Consider the following 19,920-nt stretch of genomic DNA (forward strand, 5'->3'; position numbering starts at 1 on the left):
TTTATGTTGCATTCCCCCACAGCTTTCAGAACATGGTTTAGTGGACATAGTTGATGGTTGGACTCGATGATCTTGCAGGTCTTTTCCAACCTAAATAATTCCGTGATTCCATGATTCTATGAACTTAAAATGAAAACACTCAGAGGTGAATACTGATCTTAGTATAAAACCAGTTTATGAGCAATTGTATTCCGTATGCTTGCTCAGTTGCTAATGCAGAAATAAAGTTTGATAGCATCTTCCCTGAAACTTTTCCTTCAAATTGTTCTAAAAAGCATTATTAAAAAAAAAAAGTCAAAAACTTTGATAGAAAAGTGTAAGTATCAAAATTCAAAAATAAGTATTTCAGATTAATATGTAGATAAAATATGTCTTAAAAGGTTAGCTTAAAAGTATGTAAATTAACCACAAACTGACAGGAATAATAGACTGCTTTAAGGTAGTAAATTGAATAATATTTTTTAATATTCTATACACAGATTTTTAAACTTTGCTTTTCTCAAGGAAGTAGTTTTAAGATAAATGAGAACTATGCTACTGTCACTGCAGATCATAGGTCATGGCCAGCAAAAATACTTGTTTCTCATACCTGCTTTAGGTTTTCAATGTTACAGAAGCTGAAACATTACTTCAAAACAAGTAGAGCACCACTTAAACATAACAGGAAATTTTGAGGGTCATCTTGGCCAACAACGGAAAAACAAATATTCTTACATATTACTTCTTTGGCACCTTCCTGACGCTGGGGATGAGAAGTGTGTAATGGAGTAGTGCCATGTGTGATGCATTCGTTAGGAAAGCTTACTCTGAGCGCTCCCCGCTAGAAGAATCAGCTTCACCTACCAATTCAGTGCGAGATGGGTTTGCCTCCTTGTATTAAATGGCATTATTGACAGTTTTCATGTTGCACAGACAACACAACTGTTCTAAAGTACCGTTATTTAGCAATGGTTGTTTCTGGTGTCTAGAAACGATGACTGAGGATGCTTTCACCTCCAGGGGAAAACCTGAATTTTACTAGTCTTTGCAACTCTGTTAATTCCCTAGGAGGAAAGAAAGAGAAGAAAAAAAAAAAAAGAAAAAAAAGAGAGAGAGAACTTTCTGTATTTGAGTTTACCACATTGCTATTTCATCTCTACAGAGAAGCTTCACATAACTTGAAGTGCTCAGCATTGAGACACTTTATGAAACATATGGAGTGTGAGCCACTTCGTCGTATGTCCAGCCAAAAAAGGCAAGAAAACGACTTCTCACAGCTTTCCGTCCAGCATTCAGGCAGCGACTGCCTAACGCCTGTAATCCCTCCTCAGGGAGAGCCGGCGAGACCACTCGTCCCCGCCGACAGGGGACGCCGCACCCCCAGCCCGCACCGGCCGTCAAGGTGCGTTCAAACCCCTCCCCCTCCGCCTCCCACCCAATGGTACGGGACCTCCCGTCCAGGTGGTCCCGCCCCCATCTCCCAAGAGCCCAATAGGCCGCCAAACACGTTCCGGCGTTTTCCCCAAGTTTTTCTTCCCGTGTCTCTCCCGCCTCCTTTCACTCCAAACCAATGGCAGCGGGCGCTCCTGCTAGCCAGCCAATGGCAGCGTGCGGCCAGGCTCTCCCTCGCCCTTCCGGAGGGCCCCCTCAGCGGCGCTGGGTAGCAACGATGGACGCCGAGGTGCAACAGGTTGGCGCTGCCGCCGGGCGCCGTCCCGTCCCGGGCTTCTCCGCGGGCGTGGGGCTGCGCAGGGGCTGGGGCCGGGGGGTGGGAGGGCGGCGAGCCGCAGGGGAGGGCGGTGGAGGGCGAACGGCCGGAGGAGGCCGGTCCGGGACGCTCGGCGCGGTCTCCTGCCGTCCCGGGGTGAAGCGTTTGCACGAGTGAACCGAGGCCGCCTCTCCCGCAGGCCCTGCTGAATTATTACTGCCAAGAAGGCTACTTCCACCACGTCTGGGCTGCGGCGGATGAGGCGCTGGGGCGTGTGGGCAGCGATCCGGTGTTCCTTTTCTACCGGGCCTACGGCGCCCTGAGGACAGGTAACGTGGGGCTGGGGAGCTGGTTGTTGAGCACTGTCCCTCTGCCACCCTCCCAAAACGCTGGTCTTCCTTGCGTCACCAAATGCAGTCTTTAGTCTACTACACGGAAAGAAAGCAGTGTTATGGAGACTGAGTGTTTTTCATGTTGAAAAGGTTACTAGTGTTTCATGATCTGTCACTGCCCCCCACCCCCCAGTTTGAATGAAATTGATCTAGAGGACATAGTGCTGAAGTTAGAAATAATGAGTATCTCTCCTTTTTTTTTTTTTTTTTTTTTTTAATGGTTACATGAATGTCAGTTGGGTAAACAGGTTCCTCGGAGGGAATTTGAGCCCTGCCCAAATGCCCATTGCATTGTATCACAAAGATAAATTTGCTTGTTCCAGCTAATATCTCTTCCCTTCAGTGCAGCTGCATCTAACTTTGTTGTATTCATCTGCCTCAGAGGAGCTGACAGCTAATACCTATTGGGAAGATCTTTGTGTACGTTAAACTGTTTTGAGGAGTTTATTTGGCTAAATCCATATTTCAAGTCTGTCACAGAATATTAACAAGTAACCCAAAGTGGAGGAGAGCTGTGGCAGGGGGCTAGGAAGGATTCAAAAGATTTTGAGGTGGTCGGTCTGTTTCCCAACTCCCTGACTTTGTTTGTTTGTCTTACAATCATACATTCCTGTTTTTCAAGTTATTGTCTCTTCTATTGATGTTCAAAAGATTCACACAAAGAAGGGAAAAATCCTGGCTATATAAAGAAACAGGAACAAAAAGAGCTACTCAATGCCCTGTATAAAACAAATAATAAAGGTGATTTTCATCTTTATGGCAGTTGGCAGAACTAGCACATAACTCCTTTCAAGTTCTCTGCATTGAGATGCTTTTTTCTTTCTTGTGTCTTTTTGAAAGACTTGCACAAACAAGTGAAAATGCGTGTGTGAATAATGAAAGAAGTTATGAAGAAAGTGTTTTCAAAAAGAAAGAAGAAAAAATAGAGGGAAAAATTTAAGTCAGATTGAGGTTTGATGCTGTTATTCTCTGTCTTGAAAAATGTTATAGCCTATTCTGCACTTGTTTTCACTAGGTGACGTCCAAGAGGGTATTCGTCAGTTGGAGTCTATTAAAAACAAACAGGAGGTGTCACTTTGTACAATGATGGCTCTCATTTATGCCCATAAAAAGAGCCCTAATCCAGGTATGCTCATTAAGACAATACTGCTTCATGTTTTAGAGAGCTGTGTGTGAAGATCTGAGAGTTGTAGACTAATTCTGCCTAATTTAAAAAGGTATACTCCAGCTTTGCATTTGACATAGTATCTAGTCGTGAACTGAGTGACACTTACCAAGATTGTAAACAAAAATACCAAAACACAGAACTGTGAAGAGTAAGACTGAATGGTAAAATAAAACACCAAAAAAAAAACCCCAAACCCAAACTAACTTATCTACCATGATGGAAAATCTTTTATGGAAAAAAAAAAAAAATTAATTAAGCTTCTTGTGATTGTGACTCATTCTTGTCTGATGTTGGTACTTTTGAGCAGAACTGCAACTTAAATAAAGCCATGCTGTTTCTATCTTTCAAGTTACCCTGACCTTACAAAGGGGGAAGAGAATCTTGTGAACGTTGGTATTCCTTTCTCCAATCTAAAAACCGGGTTATTTTGCTTAGAATTATATTCTCATAAACACAGTTGGTTTAGCAGGTAATCTGAGTTGTCATTAAACTATTGCCCTGGTATCTTCCTGACTGCAGATTTATAACTGTTACTGACAACTTTGTTAAGCAGTATGATGTGAAACAGCTCTGACTAATGACATCGCTCTTATTTGAGTCCCTAAAGATTAATATTGTAGGGCAGCAAAATTATCATGCATTTCAAGACTCTGAGAAAGTCATGGCAGTAAGAGTCAGACATTTGATTTTAATGGCTCCTAAAAAAGGACCAGAAATGAATGTGGGTAAAAAGATATTTGGCAGTAAGTCCCACGCTACAAATGAAATTATTATTTGGGATTAACCTCATGAGAGCAACTGACAATGACAATGAGGATGTAAGAAAATGAACTTTAGAGTTAAGAAACACATCACACATTTTCCAGGGATTCTGGAGCCAAACTGGCTTGTGTTCAGCATTTTAGGCTGCTCTACAGTTAACTGTTTACTTATTTGGCAGACACTGATATAAATGTGAACCTTATTGTCAAGTTTCCATTTATCTGGCAGAAGTCTTAGCTACAAATCTAAGGTTTAATAAATAGCAGGGTTCTTGCACAAATGACTGTGTTGATGGGAGCCATCTTCTGTCTTTTACATCTGTAGCTGGTTAATATTTTCAACTGGGAGGCATTGCCTGTGTGTTTATCAACATATAATACAGAAAACAAGGTTTGCTTTGGAACCCCTGGGTTATGTGCTGCTCTTTTGTAATACTTTGAGATGTTATCAACAAAAGCTCTGATCAAAACCTTTTCAGATCGAGATGCTATTCTAGAGTTGGATGCAAAAATGAAGGAGCAACGTAAAACGGCAGGACAGCAGGCTCTGTATTTTGCTGGCCTATTTTTGTGGCATCTTGGTCGTGAGGACAAAGCCCGTGAATATGTTGATAGAATGATCAAAGTTTCTGGTGGTGGTAAAGAGGTAACTTTTTTTCCTATACAAAATGGTAATAGGAGCATGTATGCTGTGAAGCTAGACTTATTGCACCAATGCTGTTTGGAGGTTTCCTTTAAGTGTTTTGTGTTCTAATTCTTTCTTAATGTCATAAATTCATTTGACAGGGCCGAGTAGAATTCAGCATAATGATTTTTTTTGTCCGCTGAGTATTCATTTTCACTTAATACATGAAAGGTCTGCATTGACCAATGGAAATAACATGTAGTTATGCCAATTTTTCTACTTGATACTGAGCATCATAATTCCCTGCAAAAAACTAAGCATGATAGTCTCACTAGAGGGAGACATCTGTTTTGAATCTGAAGACTCAAAAATAGCCAGAGGATCAGGGATTTAAGTTTTCAGCGGTTGTTAAAGGCAAAATTTGCCTAGAGTTTTGCTGAATGTAATTTATTTTAAAATCTATGTAAGTGTTGTATGTAGCAGTGTCTTCTGCATTTATATACAGGCATCAAATTTCACTAGAATCTTTAACCTCTAAAGAGGTTTGTGAAAATTTGCTGGTTTGTTTTTTAAAGGAGGTATCAGCTTCAATTCAAGGAGAGAAAGAACAAAAAAAAAAAGTTGGGGTTTTTTTGTAGTTAGACACCTTCAAGGCAGAGCTGTTAAAATTGAATGCATAATTGTTCTCTTATGATACTAGTATTAAACACAAATGTTTCTGAATTGTTCCTCTGTGTGGTTCAGTACATTGCTGAATTTGTAATCTACAGTTTTATGGTTTATATGATATTACGTGAGTTAGAAATCTGCAACTATTCTAAACACTAATTTCTGAAATTACATTATGAATTTAAGTAATGCCTTAGCTTTTGAACTATCATTGATTATTTATTAAAATTTCTAGTTATTTTTAATTTTTACTAATGAAATAATTAAGGACATCACAAAGCATTAATATGTTAATTTCTAAAAAGACTAGAGATATGCCATTTTGGTAAAATAACAATAATAAATACTTTGCTCATTGAAACCGTAGTAGTTGGGTTTTGTTTGCTTGTTTTTGTTTTTAAGAGACAGTATTTGGGAATGTTGCTTAGTGAGAAATATTTCCAGCTGAAGTATTTAATGGACTTGAAATAATTTTATTTTTTTTTACAGGGGGACATACACATACATAAAAATGTACATTAGCGTTTAAATATATAGAAAACAAATAGTATTCCTTTTTTCTAAATTCACTTATGCTTATCCCTTTTCCTAGTTTGTCAATACAAAGTTATGTGTACTTCATTTTTTTCAGGAGGTGGTTAGGGGTGCTTAAACTTAGTGAAATATGACTTGCTTAGTATATGCAGTTCCTTTTGATAAGATACTTTATGTACTCCTTATATAGAAGTAAAACATCTCCCTCTTTTTTTTTAAATGCATAATTGTATGGATTTCAGCCAATTTCTGTTTCATAACAAAACCATGACCTGGATTGTTAGCAATTAGAAAATATGGCTCTTCTACTAACCTTTGAGTTTTAAATACATTACTCACTTCTTTAATTCTATGTTACAAAAGAGCTAGTGATGTTTTATAATCTAAATTTTTGTTCTGATGGCAATTATAATTTGTTTAAATAATCTAGCACTTCAAAATAGTTTTGATTTACTTAAGCTATAATTAAATGTCTGGAGCACATAAATAAAATTAATTACAAGTAATAATTTCTTCAATGAAAAGACACATTTCACCTTTTAAAAGTTCTAAGTACTTTTTTTTTTTTTATAATACTCTTGGAGATTTGGGAAATGTCAGATCTTTGCCTTTTGTGCGTAGTTTTTCTCTTTTAATGGGAAAGCAGAAGAAAAAAACAAGTTTCTTTCATTTTTCAGCACCCTGTATGTTTCTTAGTGTCTCATATAAACAAAATCTTAAGAACATATTCTGCAGAAATGTTTGCAGAAGATATTCTTAATGCCTTATGCAATCACTTCTGCGAGGTTTTGTTCTGTCTGCTGAGCATGTTAGACTAGTTAAGTACTATTGTTGTTTGGGTTTTTTTTTAATCCTGTAAGTAAATATACTATTTGATCAATTTAATGCTGAAATGAATTACTAATGTTTTAGCTTATGCTGTAGACTGGTTATAATTTCAAATATACATTTTAAATAGTTAAAAATAGATACTTTAAGTCTTATTTTATTTTTAGGTTATTTCTACTTACTACTCTATCTAGTATACTTTTACTACCTAGTTAGTGAAGAATTTCAATTTATATTTTGTTTACAGGGGTTGATTTTGAAAGCATGGCTTGATCTCACCTGTGGGAAGGAAACTCACATCAAAAAAGCTGTGAAATACTTTGATGAAGCACTGCAGGAGGGCCATGATGTTTTTGCTCTGCTTGGTAAAGTAAGTTTATTTCATGATTTTAACACTTCCTAAATGTCATATTAGTCTCGTAGAGTAATTAGAGAGACGCTGAGAAGAGTTGTCTATAAGTGAGCTTGTCCAAGGAGTAGAAATATAGCTCAGTCATACTCTTTTTGTTCAGCTGAAAAGACTAGGTTTTAGCAGAAATGAAGTTTGAATTGATGTATTAAATTGTTTAAGGAATATAGAACAGTTATCATACAAATTGATTACAAGCACAATAAAAATATACTGACACTTCTGTTTCCTGTGGTAGACAGCCTGTTTGAAATTGTAGATAATTTTAATGAGTAGCCGAGGTTCATAAGACTTCTCACTTTCTTTGTAGGTTAGGACAAAGGGGCATGCCTGGGTTGCAGTAATGGTACACTGTGTCTGTTACTATATACATAATTATGAATTTCTGGGGCAATCTTGTTGCATTATTACATTTCTCTTATTAGTATAAAACATTGCTGCAGTGGAATACTGCTTCACTAAATAAAATTTCCACTTTTTTTTTTTATATGAACTGGAACTGGTAACTGTGTCTTCCTGCACATCTGTGTTTTTTTAAGAATATTAAAATGATGCACTTTTTTTCTTTTTGGAATAAAATTAACTACCAGATGAAACTTTAGGGTCTGTTAGACACAATGTAAAAAAGAAAGGTATAGATTAAATACAGTCAATCTAAATGTATATCGAGCTTATGATTTTACTATAGACACAAGAAAAACTGTTTTTATTAATGTATTTATATGTAAGAAATGAGGCTTCAAATTACCTGAAAATGTAAAAGTATGTGTAATCTCTTCCTTTCCTCACAGGACACCTATCCACATTACAGAATTGCTGTGTGCCATGGCAAAAAAAAAGTAGTAGTTTAACACTGTAGTGTGATCATCTATGAACATTAGCACTCTTTTTTTTTTAAATTGTCATTAGTCCGTTTCAAGTGTTCATTTTGATTGTATTTCATTAAGGGAGTGGCATGAATTATTTTCTTTACACATTTTTCTGTTTCAGAGTATACTACTTGTTTATATCACAGACATTGTTGATCATTATATTAATGTTTGTTTAATATTCTGAAGCTAAATGCAGAAAAACATTGTTCAATGAAAATAAGAAGACTAAAGTTCAGGAGAGTGTGCATAATGGTATTTGGTTGGCTGTATGAGGACTGTTGTGTTCAATTACCAGTCTATCTCAAATTTAGTTACTGAATTAGATTTTACAGACAGCTATCTTGCTATGGCTTAAGAAATTAATTCTCAAACTGTTGTGCACCATTTCTGTCTGAAAAATATGAAATGACTGTATCCACACAGTCACCTGGAATATGGTAAGTAAATTTTTAGTGTCAAAGCAAAATAGAGGATTTAAGCCCTAAATGGATTTCTACTCAAATTCATTTAAAACTGTGATACTTGATACTTCTGAAGTAGTTTTGTATTTGAAGTACCCTGTAAATTGCTTTACAATTAAAAAATTGATAATTCTGGCAACGACAACAATGACCTACCGAGTGTGGGTTTTTAGATGGTATGTACTACAGGGCTTGAAAAAATGTTTAATCTGTGGGTTGTGCTCAATATCCTAAAATTGTGAGATGCTTTATACAAAGTTATGTGAAACCTAATAAGACAATTTTTACTCTTCAGCTACGTCTGTCTTTTTCTTGCTTGTAACTGACAAGTAACTTGTAAATGCTGCGATTACCTTTGTTATAGAGTGCTTACCACACACTGGGTTTTACACATGATCTTTTGCTATTTAATTGTTGCAGTATCTCTAGTTGTGGTTGATACTGAAGTAAAGCTATTACTTAAAGATTTACTTCTCTCACTAGCTCTTTTTCCTGGTTTCTGTATGAAAGAACTGAATCTTCTCACCTATGTGAGTGTACAGCCTTTTGATGCAACTTTTCTTCCTTCCATTAGGCACAGTATTTTGAGGTCCGACAGAATTATTCAGGAGCTCTGGAAACTGTGAACCAGATAATTGCAAACTTTCCAAACTTCGTTCCTGCTTTCATAAAGAAAATGAAGCTACAACTAGCCTTGCAGGACTGGGAGCAGGCAGTTGAAACGGCACATAGGTTGAGTATGAAGTAGCACACCACTAATTGTGTTCTTGCCATGTTTATCCTGTAAGAACACTTTGAAACAAAAGTAGATAGGTTTCCATTCATTTTTAATGAGTTTGAATTAGTTAAATCAGTTGGGTTTTTTTAAATAAATTTGAACTAAATTAAGTTTTATTAGAACCCAGCCTTGCAATTCTGTGAGGATACTACGTCAATACATGAATTTTTGGAATTAAGAGGACCTTTTTTTGAGATAGGCATGAAGTAACAAAGCTGTGCTTACAATTGAGAGCTGTTACTTAAAGTGACTGTGCAATACAAGTTATTTTATTCCCCTTTTAGGATAAAACAGATGATTGAGCAAAGGTTTTGTTTTGGTTTCTTTACATTCACCTTGTGTTTGGCTTTAGACTATTGCAGAAAGATGCCCTCAATTTAGAAGCCATAAGAATGGAGGCCCTGCATTATTTGTGCAGGGAGGGAAATATATCTGAGGTGAGTCTTTATATTAGCAGACTGTTGAGCATAACACAGCCGTTGTAGGGACTAGATGCCACATGCACTATCTTCTTTATTTCTTCTCCTTGTGTACTTTGTCTGGTCCTGTGCTATGTTACTTACCTGCAGGAAGAGGTATATTCACCTATTCTGACTCAAATGGCTGCTGTAGCTTGTTGTTGGGGTGTTTTCTGGATGCCAAGGGAAGCACAAGTTTTTAACTCCATCTTTCCAGAGAACAGGAATCAGCCAAACAGAAGTCTCCTCAGGACAGTTAATTGAATCATGTTGATTTGAATCATCAAGGCAATCTTTTATTGTTTAAATGCTTGTTTGATAAATTCATAAGTTATTGTAAGCCTTCCATTAATTTTAAGTATTTTATTAATTGAAATAAGGGAAATAATGAGGTCTTGTACTCATAAATTTTTGGAAGGGGGTCATAGTCACTTCACAACAGTCTGCGATGTTAGTTAGTATAACCTATGCTTTGTTCACCCCTTTTTGACAATTACTGGGTGTTTTTTTAGCTCTAAGACTTCTCTTTAACTTTTCCTTCTACTCCCAAGATCCTTTACTGCACAGGGCTATGTGCATGTATTTTGTCCATATGGTGCTTGTGCCATTTTTCAGGAAATTTTAAAATATATTACCTAAATTGTCATGAAAAACTGTTAAGATCTTTTTAAATATATTTTTCTCATTATGCAAGGATGCTGGTATAATATAGCTGGAAATATAGCAAAAATAAAGTGTTTTGTAGCTTTTTTTTTCAAGTTCTAGAGGAAAAGATATTTTAGGTTGTTTAACACATTTTTAGTTATTGCATTTTAGTCATTAATGTATTCATAATCAAATTTAAGTCTTACTTATGCACAATCATAGGAAATATGGAGAAACAGTAACAATTGCAGACTCCAATTCAATAAAGCCATCCAGGAATGAAAGTTGCTGTACATGGTAGGGTGTAAACAAAAGATTCTGGGGTAAAATGTTACATGTGACTAAGACCCATGTCTAGGAAAAAATTAAAAAGCCTGATGAATTTTAAACACAATTCAGGTGTTTACATCTGAAATCATATTTAGAAAACCCATGTACCTTATTGTAACCCCAGAAATGTCTAAAGTACCTTTGGTGGGTTGAGAAACTGATTTTTTTTTTTTAGGAGTCTGAGCATCTGGAAGTGCTTTGGTTTTGAGCAAGTATGTCTGTATCACACTGAAGCCTGAACAAGATTCACAGATCGGATTCCTCAGACTATCTTGCTTTATGGGACTCTTCTGTTATATCAAATTCGGCTCAAATCTTTCACTTTTTTTAGAGCATGTATAGAGGACATATGATCTACTTTATTGCCACTTTACTATTCCAAAGAATTTTTCTAGGAATTCCAAAATAAATCTAACTCCTAGCCCTCAAAACTTCTGAGTTTAGGTTTCAAGATACTACTGCATAATAAGATATGTGACTAGTTTTTAGTGACAACTGTTCAATTGTCCTAATCTGTTTATTCTATCTATTACTTATTAAGTTACTCCTTTTTCTCCAAGGCTTCAGCAAGACTGGGAGACCTAATTAAAGCACTGGACAGGTTAGAACCACGTAATTCGCAGCTCTTCTGTAAAATGGCTTTAGCTTTCAGTAGAACAGTGAGTATGCTTTTTTCTTAAGTAGCGTACAACTATCTATCTATCCTGGTTTTTGTTTTATTTTCTGGTAGACAGATGCTAAATGTCTACTAAAAAGTAGAAGATCGCAGACAATTGAAATAGATTACATTGTGTAGCCTTTGGTAACTACATTTTTAACATTTTACATTCAGTATGAATTACAATACTTAAGCCATCTCATTCCAAAAATGTTTTTACTGCTTGCTTTTAAATGAGAAACTTCTTAATGTAGGAAAGTGACAAGGTTAATCACATAGCCTTGAAACTGAAGGTTTATTTAATCTTTGTATTTATCAGTTGTTTTGAATGCTTCCTTAAAACGATTCTATCGAGTATTCCTTATTGTATGGTATTGTGTATTTATATTTGAATCCAACACACTTTAATGCCTCAATTTTTATAGAACTATTACAGATTATATTAGTCGTATATGAGAGGTTGTCTCAACTGCTACAGCAATATTCAGTGTGTTTTTTTTAAATGAATCTGAAAAATAAGAAAAACTCAAGGTTTAAAGATTATTCTAACCATTAGTGTGGCCGGAACCAGCTCATCCTTCAACATACACAAACCTTAGTTGAAAGAGCATCTGATTTGGCATCGGACAATGCAGAATTTGCTACTGAACTTGGCTACCAAATGATTTTACAAGGCAAAGAGAAAGAAGCTTTAAAATGGTACAAGACTGCGATGACACTTGATGAAACAAGTGTTTCTGCACTAACTGGTAAGGTCTTACACTTTCGTTTGGTTTTTATGGTCTTAAGACAGATGATGCTTTTTGATCAAGTTTTCCTACTACTGCTACTAGGAAAATCTAGAACTATTAGAACAGGAACATTGGGCAGTATTTACTGCTTCCTGTTATGACATCTTTCTTGTAGCAACAGCTTCTCCTCACTGGATATGTCTTTGGGTCTTCCTTTTGAAAAGTGAAACTTTTAAAAATTAGAACTCTCAAAGTAATGGTGAGGACAGAGATGTGATTGTATTTTTTTAATTATTTATTTCTGTAGTGCCTAGGAACTAGAGAACTCTTAGGCACTACAAAAATGAAAAAAATCAAGGAAAGTTGATAGAACAAGCTGTCAATGGCTACATACGTGTATAAAGTAGATTGAAAAACATAATGAAGTAAAAACATCTGACACTTCTGATGTACATGTTATGTTCTTTGAAAAAAAGGTAACTTTTGATAAAGTCCAATTGCTGTCAAGAAAATGGAGAGTAAATATGGCATGCTTGCTTCACAGATTTTCCCCTGCATTTTTTCTTCTTGACTATGCCATTGCCTTCTAATCTGGAACTTCAAACAGTATGAAAAATTTAGAGGGTAGGAGTGGTTTGTGTGTGTGATTGGGGGGGTGTGGCGGTTTTTTTAATTTCATCTTGCTTCTTGTACTTGTTCTGAAGTTAGAAGCCAAACTTTATGGTGCTTCTACTTAGTCTGGAACCAGTTGAAGATTTACTGTTTTAAACTTTCTGATATAAGGGATGAGATCTTTCCATGAAACCGCTTTATATCATTGCATATATTAATGTATCAATCATGTATCATCTATCCTAGGTATTTCTAAGTACATAAAATCTGCATTACCATAAGTCTTGATCTATTCTTTCTTCTTGTATCACCACTTTATGAAGGGGTTGAGAAGAGAAAAAGTTAATTCTGGAAAACAAAGCATGTGCTTGATTAGGAAGACGAATCTGCAATAAAGTCGTTTAATATGTTGCAGGAATTATCCGTTGTCAGCTAATGCAAGGGCAATTAGAAGATGCAGAGCAGCAGTTGGAGTTTCTTAATGAAATTCAGCAGTCCATTGGGAAATCTGGGGTAGGAAGCATCTTCCTTCACTAAAATACTTTGATTACAATCTGAATTGTGGTCTACTAGCTACTTCATGTTTTGTATTTCAGTCACTTGAGCAGAGCATTCTTAATGGAGTACCATTAAACCTAAATTTCAGTTTTTCTTCCTAACAATCTAAGCTAATGTGTTGCCTAACTTTGCAACACAAGGCTGTTTGCTTGCAGAGCAAAAACATCATTGCCTTCCTGTGGTGCTTTATCTCTGAACATAAGTTTGAAGTGTCAGGAAGGGAGGGATATTAATTATTTTCAGGATTTTTTGCTCAGAAAAATTTAGACCTTGTGCAAATTAAAGGAATACATTGATAAAATGATCATCAGTGTCATTTACAGTGAACATACTAAATGTCTTGTAGTATCCCTAAATATAAAGAAGAAATGGCTAACATTAATAATTATGTAGTATTGTATGAGTAACAGATTAATGTATCTGGAATATGGAGGGTGTTTTATTTCTTTTTTTTCCTGTAGGAATTATCTTTCTTGCGTGCAGTCTTAGCTATGAAAAAACATAAGAGACAAGAAGAAGTTATTGCCTTATTGAATGATGTTCTGGATACTCACTTTTCATCTTTGCATGGCTTTCCTCTTGGTGTAGAATACTTTGAAAAACTAAACCCTGATTTCTTGCTAGAAATCATTAGGGAATATCTTAATTTTTGCCCAGCACAGGTAAGCAGCTGTAGATCACATCTGTCTGAAAATGGAAATTATTCTTTGATTTCATTTTGAGATCAGTTAATCATGAAGCAAAAATTTAGAATATTTTCCCTCTTAAGATGTGAATTTATTTGAAGTGTGTGTTTTAAGATATTATACCACTAATTAATCAAAATAACTATAAAAACCCAACTATTGTAAAGTGAGCAAGTTGCAATACTGACATCTGAGGAAACTTGGGATATTTGTTTAATGCACTGTGTGTGTATATATATACTTTTTTAATATCTCTTTTGATCAGGAAACTGTTGTAACAATGCAGTGAATAAAGCTATCTCAATAGGAAACTAGGACTTTCACACTTAATGATCATACTCTTGAAATATTTTGGCAGCTCACTATATCTGTTTAATATACATACTTTTTTTTTTCTTTGTATCAGTTTCTTTTGTGTGTTGGTGAAAATCAGTGGAATACTACTTTTTATATTATTATTACTAATTACAAAGAAAAATCTCACTTACTTAGATGGCTAATCTGTAACTGAATTTGCTTGTGCTAGTTTTGGCAACAAAGGCATGTAGACTGTAATAAATTGAATGAGGACCTGACATCTCTAAAGCAGAAGAAACACATTTAAAGTTTCTTTAAATAGTGTCTTCCTTAAATAGATTATTCTTCTGAAATAGCTGGGAGCTGAATTCTGTTATCCTGTCATTAGCAGGTTTCTAGTCTAGTTATAGAACCTTCCCATAAATATTTGTTTATGTACAGTTTTAAAATCTAATAGGCAAACAAGTAGTTTTCCATTGTTATGATCTGTTCCACCATCTATAATGAAATGGTAATGTTTGAAAGTCTAAAACACCAGTAGCAATGATAATTTCATGTCACAGATGGAGATAAATAAGAAGTGTCATTCTATGAGGTAGTGTCTTGTCTAACGATTTCCCTGGGGTATATTCCAGAAGTACTTAATGGCAATGATGGCTTTTAATTTGGAATGAAAACTCGTTTTCCTGAACTATTGTCCGTAGAAAGATTTGTAAAAGAAAAGATAGGCTTTTCCTGAAGTTTCATTATCTCTTTATTGCAAAAAGGAGTTTGTGATACTAGAAAGTGAGGAGTTTAGCCAGGTGGTGAAGGCTTCCAGTTTGGTAGTGGGTGATTGCTGCTTCCCCAGGGCATGGATCTTGTGGAAATGTTAGCTGTGAACAAAAGGATCTTTAGGTTGCCTTTTCCTTTTTTTTATATGTAACAGTCAGCAACTAGCTAAAGTAATAGAGGGGAATGGAACAACTTTCCTGATAATGAGCAACTAAAATTTGGTACACTTGTAGTAGCAGTTTACGTGACGGGAGCTATTTCTCAGCTGCTATTTTCACTTTGTTACTAGCAGTATTGATATGTTCTGTGGTGTGGAATGAGGGTAGGAGGGAGAATATCAGAACCTTTTCTTCTCATCCTTCTGGTCACTCATTCCAACTTCAGCACTCTTGAAATTTAGTTTGTGTTATCATTGTGTTGGATGAGTTGGCACAGTAATTCAGAGTATGTCGCCAAATGTTATGGACTAACTCTTCAGCTTATGTCAGGTCTGAAGTGTTTTATCATCCTTGAAGTCCATTAGGCTGTCTTGTGTTCCCGCAAGTTGTGCCCTTAAATTTAAAACATATTTTTATATGTCTTCACAATGACAGCTTTCAGTTTTTTGGGCTGAAGAAAATAACAATGCTTTGCTGTTGCTCATTAGAGTTTAAAGTGAGCAATGAAAATGAAATCTGAGTCCAAAACCTGTCAACTGAAGTGTTTGGGGTTTTCTTTGCCTTTTTTTTTTTTTTTTTTTTTTTTTTTTTTTTTTTTTCTCCTAGCCTGCAAGTCCTGGGCAGTCTGCTTCACCACTTCTCAAGCACTGTGCTTCGGTTCTCGAAACTGTGGTAAAAACTGTGCCTGGTCTTCAACAAGCTGTCTTTTTAATTGCAAAAGTGAAATACTTGTCAGGTAATAGTTATATGAATGGTTAGCTATCCACCTCTTTAGTTTCTTTAATAAAAAAAAATAATAATTTCACACTTTTAAATCATAATGAATATTTTTCTTTCACTGCAGAACACTGCATTACAGCTAAGTTAAAGACATTTGCACTGCCTTTTTTATGATTTGTATGAGCCTATCTTAATTGTATGGGCACATAAATGTGGTGTTTTTTATCTATTGCTTCCAAAAAAGATCACTTATTTTATGTTTTACAGATGGAACAATGGGAAAATATCTTGTCTTTGACTTGGTTTTGATTTCATTTCATAGCCACATAGTACTTGGTATATGAATTTATTCACTAAATGCTCACATTAATTTAAAAAAATTATAAAATTGGTGGACAATTAATAAATGCTCTATATTTAACCTCTGTATTTCATATCAACTACTTTTTCACTTTCTCTTTTTTAACTTCCTAGGGGATATTGAAGCAGCCCATAGTAATCTACATTACTGTCTTGAAAGGAATCCTTCTTATGCAGATGCACACTTACTGATGGCCCAGGTGTATTTGGCTCAAAACAATGTTAAACTATGTTCTCAATCCTTGGAACTTTGTCTGAGCTACAATTTTGAGGTGAGTTGGACAAAAGAATGAAACCATTTTATTCAGTCAATCATCTGAAGTTGTATGTTTTTGTATATAATAATAATATGAACATGGTCTCTGAATATATATCAAAGAAATGACCATAAAGGCAAGACTAACACCTTATTATGACATACTGAAATTGTTCTGAAATACAAAAGAAAGAAATAGTAGCTTTTTCTCAAATTCTTACATAAATATTAAAACCTTGTTATTTACACAGAATTTGTAATTTTAGGCTAACCTTGCAACAGTCTTTAAAAGCCAACATAGAAGGACTTGAAGTGTGATCCAATGTTGTTTCTCGACTTTTTGCTCAGATGTACAATTGCTGATGAAGATACGCACAGATGCGCGAGGGGATCTGAAGGGGTCTGTAGTTACCTCTTGACAATTCATGCTTCTTTAAGCACTTGAAGTGTTAAGAGAGTAACCATATGCTGTGCTCTCTTCCATTGATGTCACATCTTTGTCCATCTTTTCTGTCCCTTCAGGAGCGAATTTGGTAAACTAAGCACTGTATAAAAAAAACTTTCACTGTTTTGCAATAGTCCTCACCGATTTCATTTCTTGGGGCTAATACATTGCAGTACGGGATTTTTGATTTGTTGACATCAGTGAAACTTCATGTAGGATTAATGCTGAGTTGGGAGCACTCTACACGGCACTCATTAGGTCTGAGTTGTGCTAAGTCTCTTGACAGAGCTTAGCTGAAAAGTGGCAAACTACCATTTCCTTGCAAGCATGCTCCCATCTTGGTTCCTTCCTCCAAGTGATGCAAGAAAGCTGAAGGTTAACTACCTAGTTAGGAGACACTGACGTGCTTGCAACTTTGTACACAGTTACATTTCCCTTATCGACATTTCCTTTTCATGTGAAGTATGTTTTAAGAAGGTGGAGAAATGGCAAGCAGGACTTGTGTACAATCGTTATTTGGCACTTCTTTTAATTAATAGCCTGATGAAATGTGCATACAGCAGTGTGGGGGATGTTCAAAATCCCTTAAAAGTCAGTCTAGCTTCTAATAATGCTGTAATAAATGTTTTTCTATCCCAAAGTCTCATCTCACGTAATACTTTTTCTTTTTTAATTGAAAACTTAATTATTAGTTTGCATAATCTTTGAAAATTCTAATATTTTCATAAGGAAATTACTGAAGTTGAAATTGGATATATTTGGAGGAAATAAGGAACTGAAGTCAATATTTAAAAAAAAAAGAAATTAAAAATCTTCTTTCAAGGGGTTTCAATACTATGCATAAAGTAAAATTTGGAAACTCCTTACCTCATTACATTTTTTTTATTTTTTTTTTTTAGGTGAGAGAACATCCTGTTTATCACTTAATTAAGGCCCAAACCCAGAAGAAGATGGGAGAATTATCAGAAGCTATTAAGACCTTACAGATGGCAAAGAATTTGCCTGGAATGAGAAAACCTACAGCTTCCTCAAAAACTAAAGGAAAAAGAATTGAAATTGATGCAAGTGATCGTGTGTCAGTCTTCCTAGAGTTAGTAGAAGCTCATCGTTTGAATGGAGAACCAGTAAGATGGCAAACTTGTTAAGATGTAATACATACCTGAAAACAATTTCCTCTTCCCACTAACAGAAGTGTCTATTCTCATTTGTTCAGAATAGAAAACCATCACCTCTTTTACCAAGAGGATTTGCTTGGTAAAATTTCCAAGGTGTTAATATCTGACTTGACAGCTTGTACCTTAAATTGTACAGTGAAAAGAAAGCTACTTGCAGGTGCTCAATTTTGAGTCTATAAAACCCCTTTTAATTTTGAGGAGGAGATACTGTTGATGTTCATTTGCTGGCACATAGATTCCTGTTTTGCTGTCAGAATGCTATTAGAAATGTTTTGGGATCATGTCCTTATCTTTGTGTAGCAGCATCCTTACTGTCAGCTGTATTTTAATAAACAGTAGGACACTACATAAGAATGTAAGAGAAGCCATACAATCGTGTAGTTGGAAGCGATGTCTGGAGGTCATCCTGCTCAAAGCAGGACCTGTTAGAGCAAGGTGCTAAAGGCATTGTCCAGCTGAATTTTGAGCATCTCCTTGTATATATGCAATACAAATGTTATTTTCTCTACTAAAACTCTTTTTGGTAGTTCATATCACATAACTTTTATTTACAAAATCAAGAGCTAAAAAATTTTAAATGTTTTAGTGAAACAAATGGACAGTATGGTTTGGGGTTTTTTTTGTGGTTTTTTTGGTTGGTTTGTGTAATGCCCCTAGATGTTCATTTGCTTATGTTGTCTTTATTTTTGGCTGTTCAGCAACAGGAAATACATTAATTCTATTGGTTTTATTATTTGTAGCATGAAGCTGCTATAATACTGCAAGATGCCATTAATGAATTTTCTGGAACTCCTGAGGAACTAAGAGTTGTGATTGCAAATGCAGATCTGGCAATTGCACAAGGAGATGTTGAACAAGCCTTGACCATGCTCCGAAATATTACACCTGAACAGCCTTATTTTGTACAAGCCAAAGAAAAAATGGCAGATGTTTATCTTCAGTACAGGAAAGATAAGAAGTTATATGCTGGCTGCTATAGGTAAAAGTTTGTGGTGTGTGTGTGTATATATTTTCCTAGGTGTTTAATGGTAGCACAGTGAGCTCATTTTTTTGCCTTTCTACTACAATTAAGTCAGAAATATTTAGTGACATAATTTCATTTGAGTAAGTGTTGTAACATTTAAAACCATAATTGGAAGTCCTATTTTGGAAAGATATATCAGATTTTTTTTTGTTTCATTTTTCAGAAATAAAAACTAAAACCTGCAGAGGATAAAATTGTTGTGCCCTATTTGTTGTTGTTTAGATACTAATATTGACATGTTAAATATTGAGCAAGGTTCTGTCTTTTGTTTCCAGAGAGCTAGTAGAAAAACTGCCAAGTGCTCATACTTTTCTTCTTCTTGGTGATGCATACATGAATATTCAAGAGGTAAGTGCTTGCTGGAGATGAATAGAATGATTGAGTCATTTGTTGACTTTGGCAAGTTGAGACAATGTAACATGCTGACTCTTATTGATTGGTAGTTGGCAAACAGAAACTGCTTTAGGATGTAAAAAAACATAATTACTGGCTACAAATGTAACTGTTCTAAGTTCAAAGAAAAAGCTGTTGAAAATTTATTTCTTTTGATAACTGACTGGGTGAAAGTCAAGGAGAGAATTTTAATCTGGAAGAACACTGACGCATAAGACTAACAAAACTCTAAAGTGAGAGCTAAATTAAATTCAGAAAGAAGTCGGAGGTGTTTAGAATAGAGTTCTGAAGCTTAGAATAATTCTAGGTACCTTAGTTCTCATATTGAAAATTTTATTTAAAAATTTTAAATTATTGCATTCTTATATATTTTTTACAACCTTTCCTTCTTGATGAACTGGAAATGTATTCAGTATTTGTAGAAGACAATGTAGTCAAGCAGACATAGGAATTTGA

The 19,920-nt window shown here is 35.3% G+C and overlaps 1 protein-coding gene across 1 annotated transcript in view; it reads left to right on the plus strand.

Annotated features, from left to right (window-relative positions):
* Positions 1-1,549: 1,549 nt before the first annotated feature.
* The window catches only part of TTC21B (tetratricopeptide repeat domain 21B), a 42,718-nt gene continuing 24,347 nt past the window's right edge, over positions 1,550-19,920 (plus strand). Inside the window, exons 1-16 of the mRNA XM_049811890.1 lie at positions 1,550-1,669; positions 1,887-2,016; positions 3,095-3,205; positions 4,488-4,654; positions 6,912-7,034; positions 8,981-9,138; positions 9,537-9,621; positions 11,178-11,276; positions 11,832-12,024; positions 13,034-13,131; positions 13,638-13,838; positions 15,698-15,827; positions 16,286-16,443; positions 17,772-17,996; positions 18,788-19,026; positions 19,347-19,419. Of these exons, the coding sequence (XP_049667847.1) occupies positions 1,550-1,669; positions 1,887-2,016; positions 3,095-3,205; positions 4,488-4,654; positions 6,912-7,034; positions 8,981-9,138; positions 9,537-9,621; positions 11,178-11,276; positions 11,832-12,024; positions 13,034-13,131; positions 13,638-13,838; positions 15,698-15,827; positions 16,286-16,443; positions 17,772-17,996; positions 18,788-19,026; positions 19,347-19,419 (2,310 nt within the window). The remainder of the gene's footprint in view (positions 1,670-1,886; positions 2,017-3,094; positions 3,206-4,487; positions 4,655-6,911; positions 7,035-8,980; positions 9,139-9,536; positions 9,622-11,177; positions 11,277-11,831; positions 12,025-13,033; positions 13,132-13,637; positions 13,839-15,697; positions 15,828-16,285; positions 16,444-17,771; positions 17,997-18,787; positions 19,027-19,346; positions 19,420-19,920) is intronic.

This window comes from Accipiter gentilis, chromosome 1 (genome assembly GCF_929443795.1).
Source record: "Accipiter gentilis chromosome 1, bAccGen1.1, whole genome shotgun sequence".
Lineage (NCBI taxonomy): Eukaryota > Metazoa > Chordata > Aves > Accipitriformes > Accipitridae > Astur > Astur gentilis.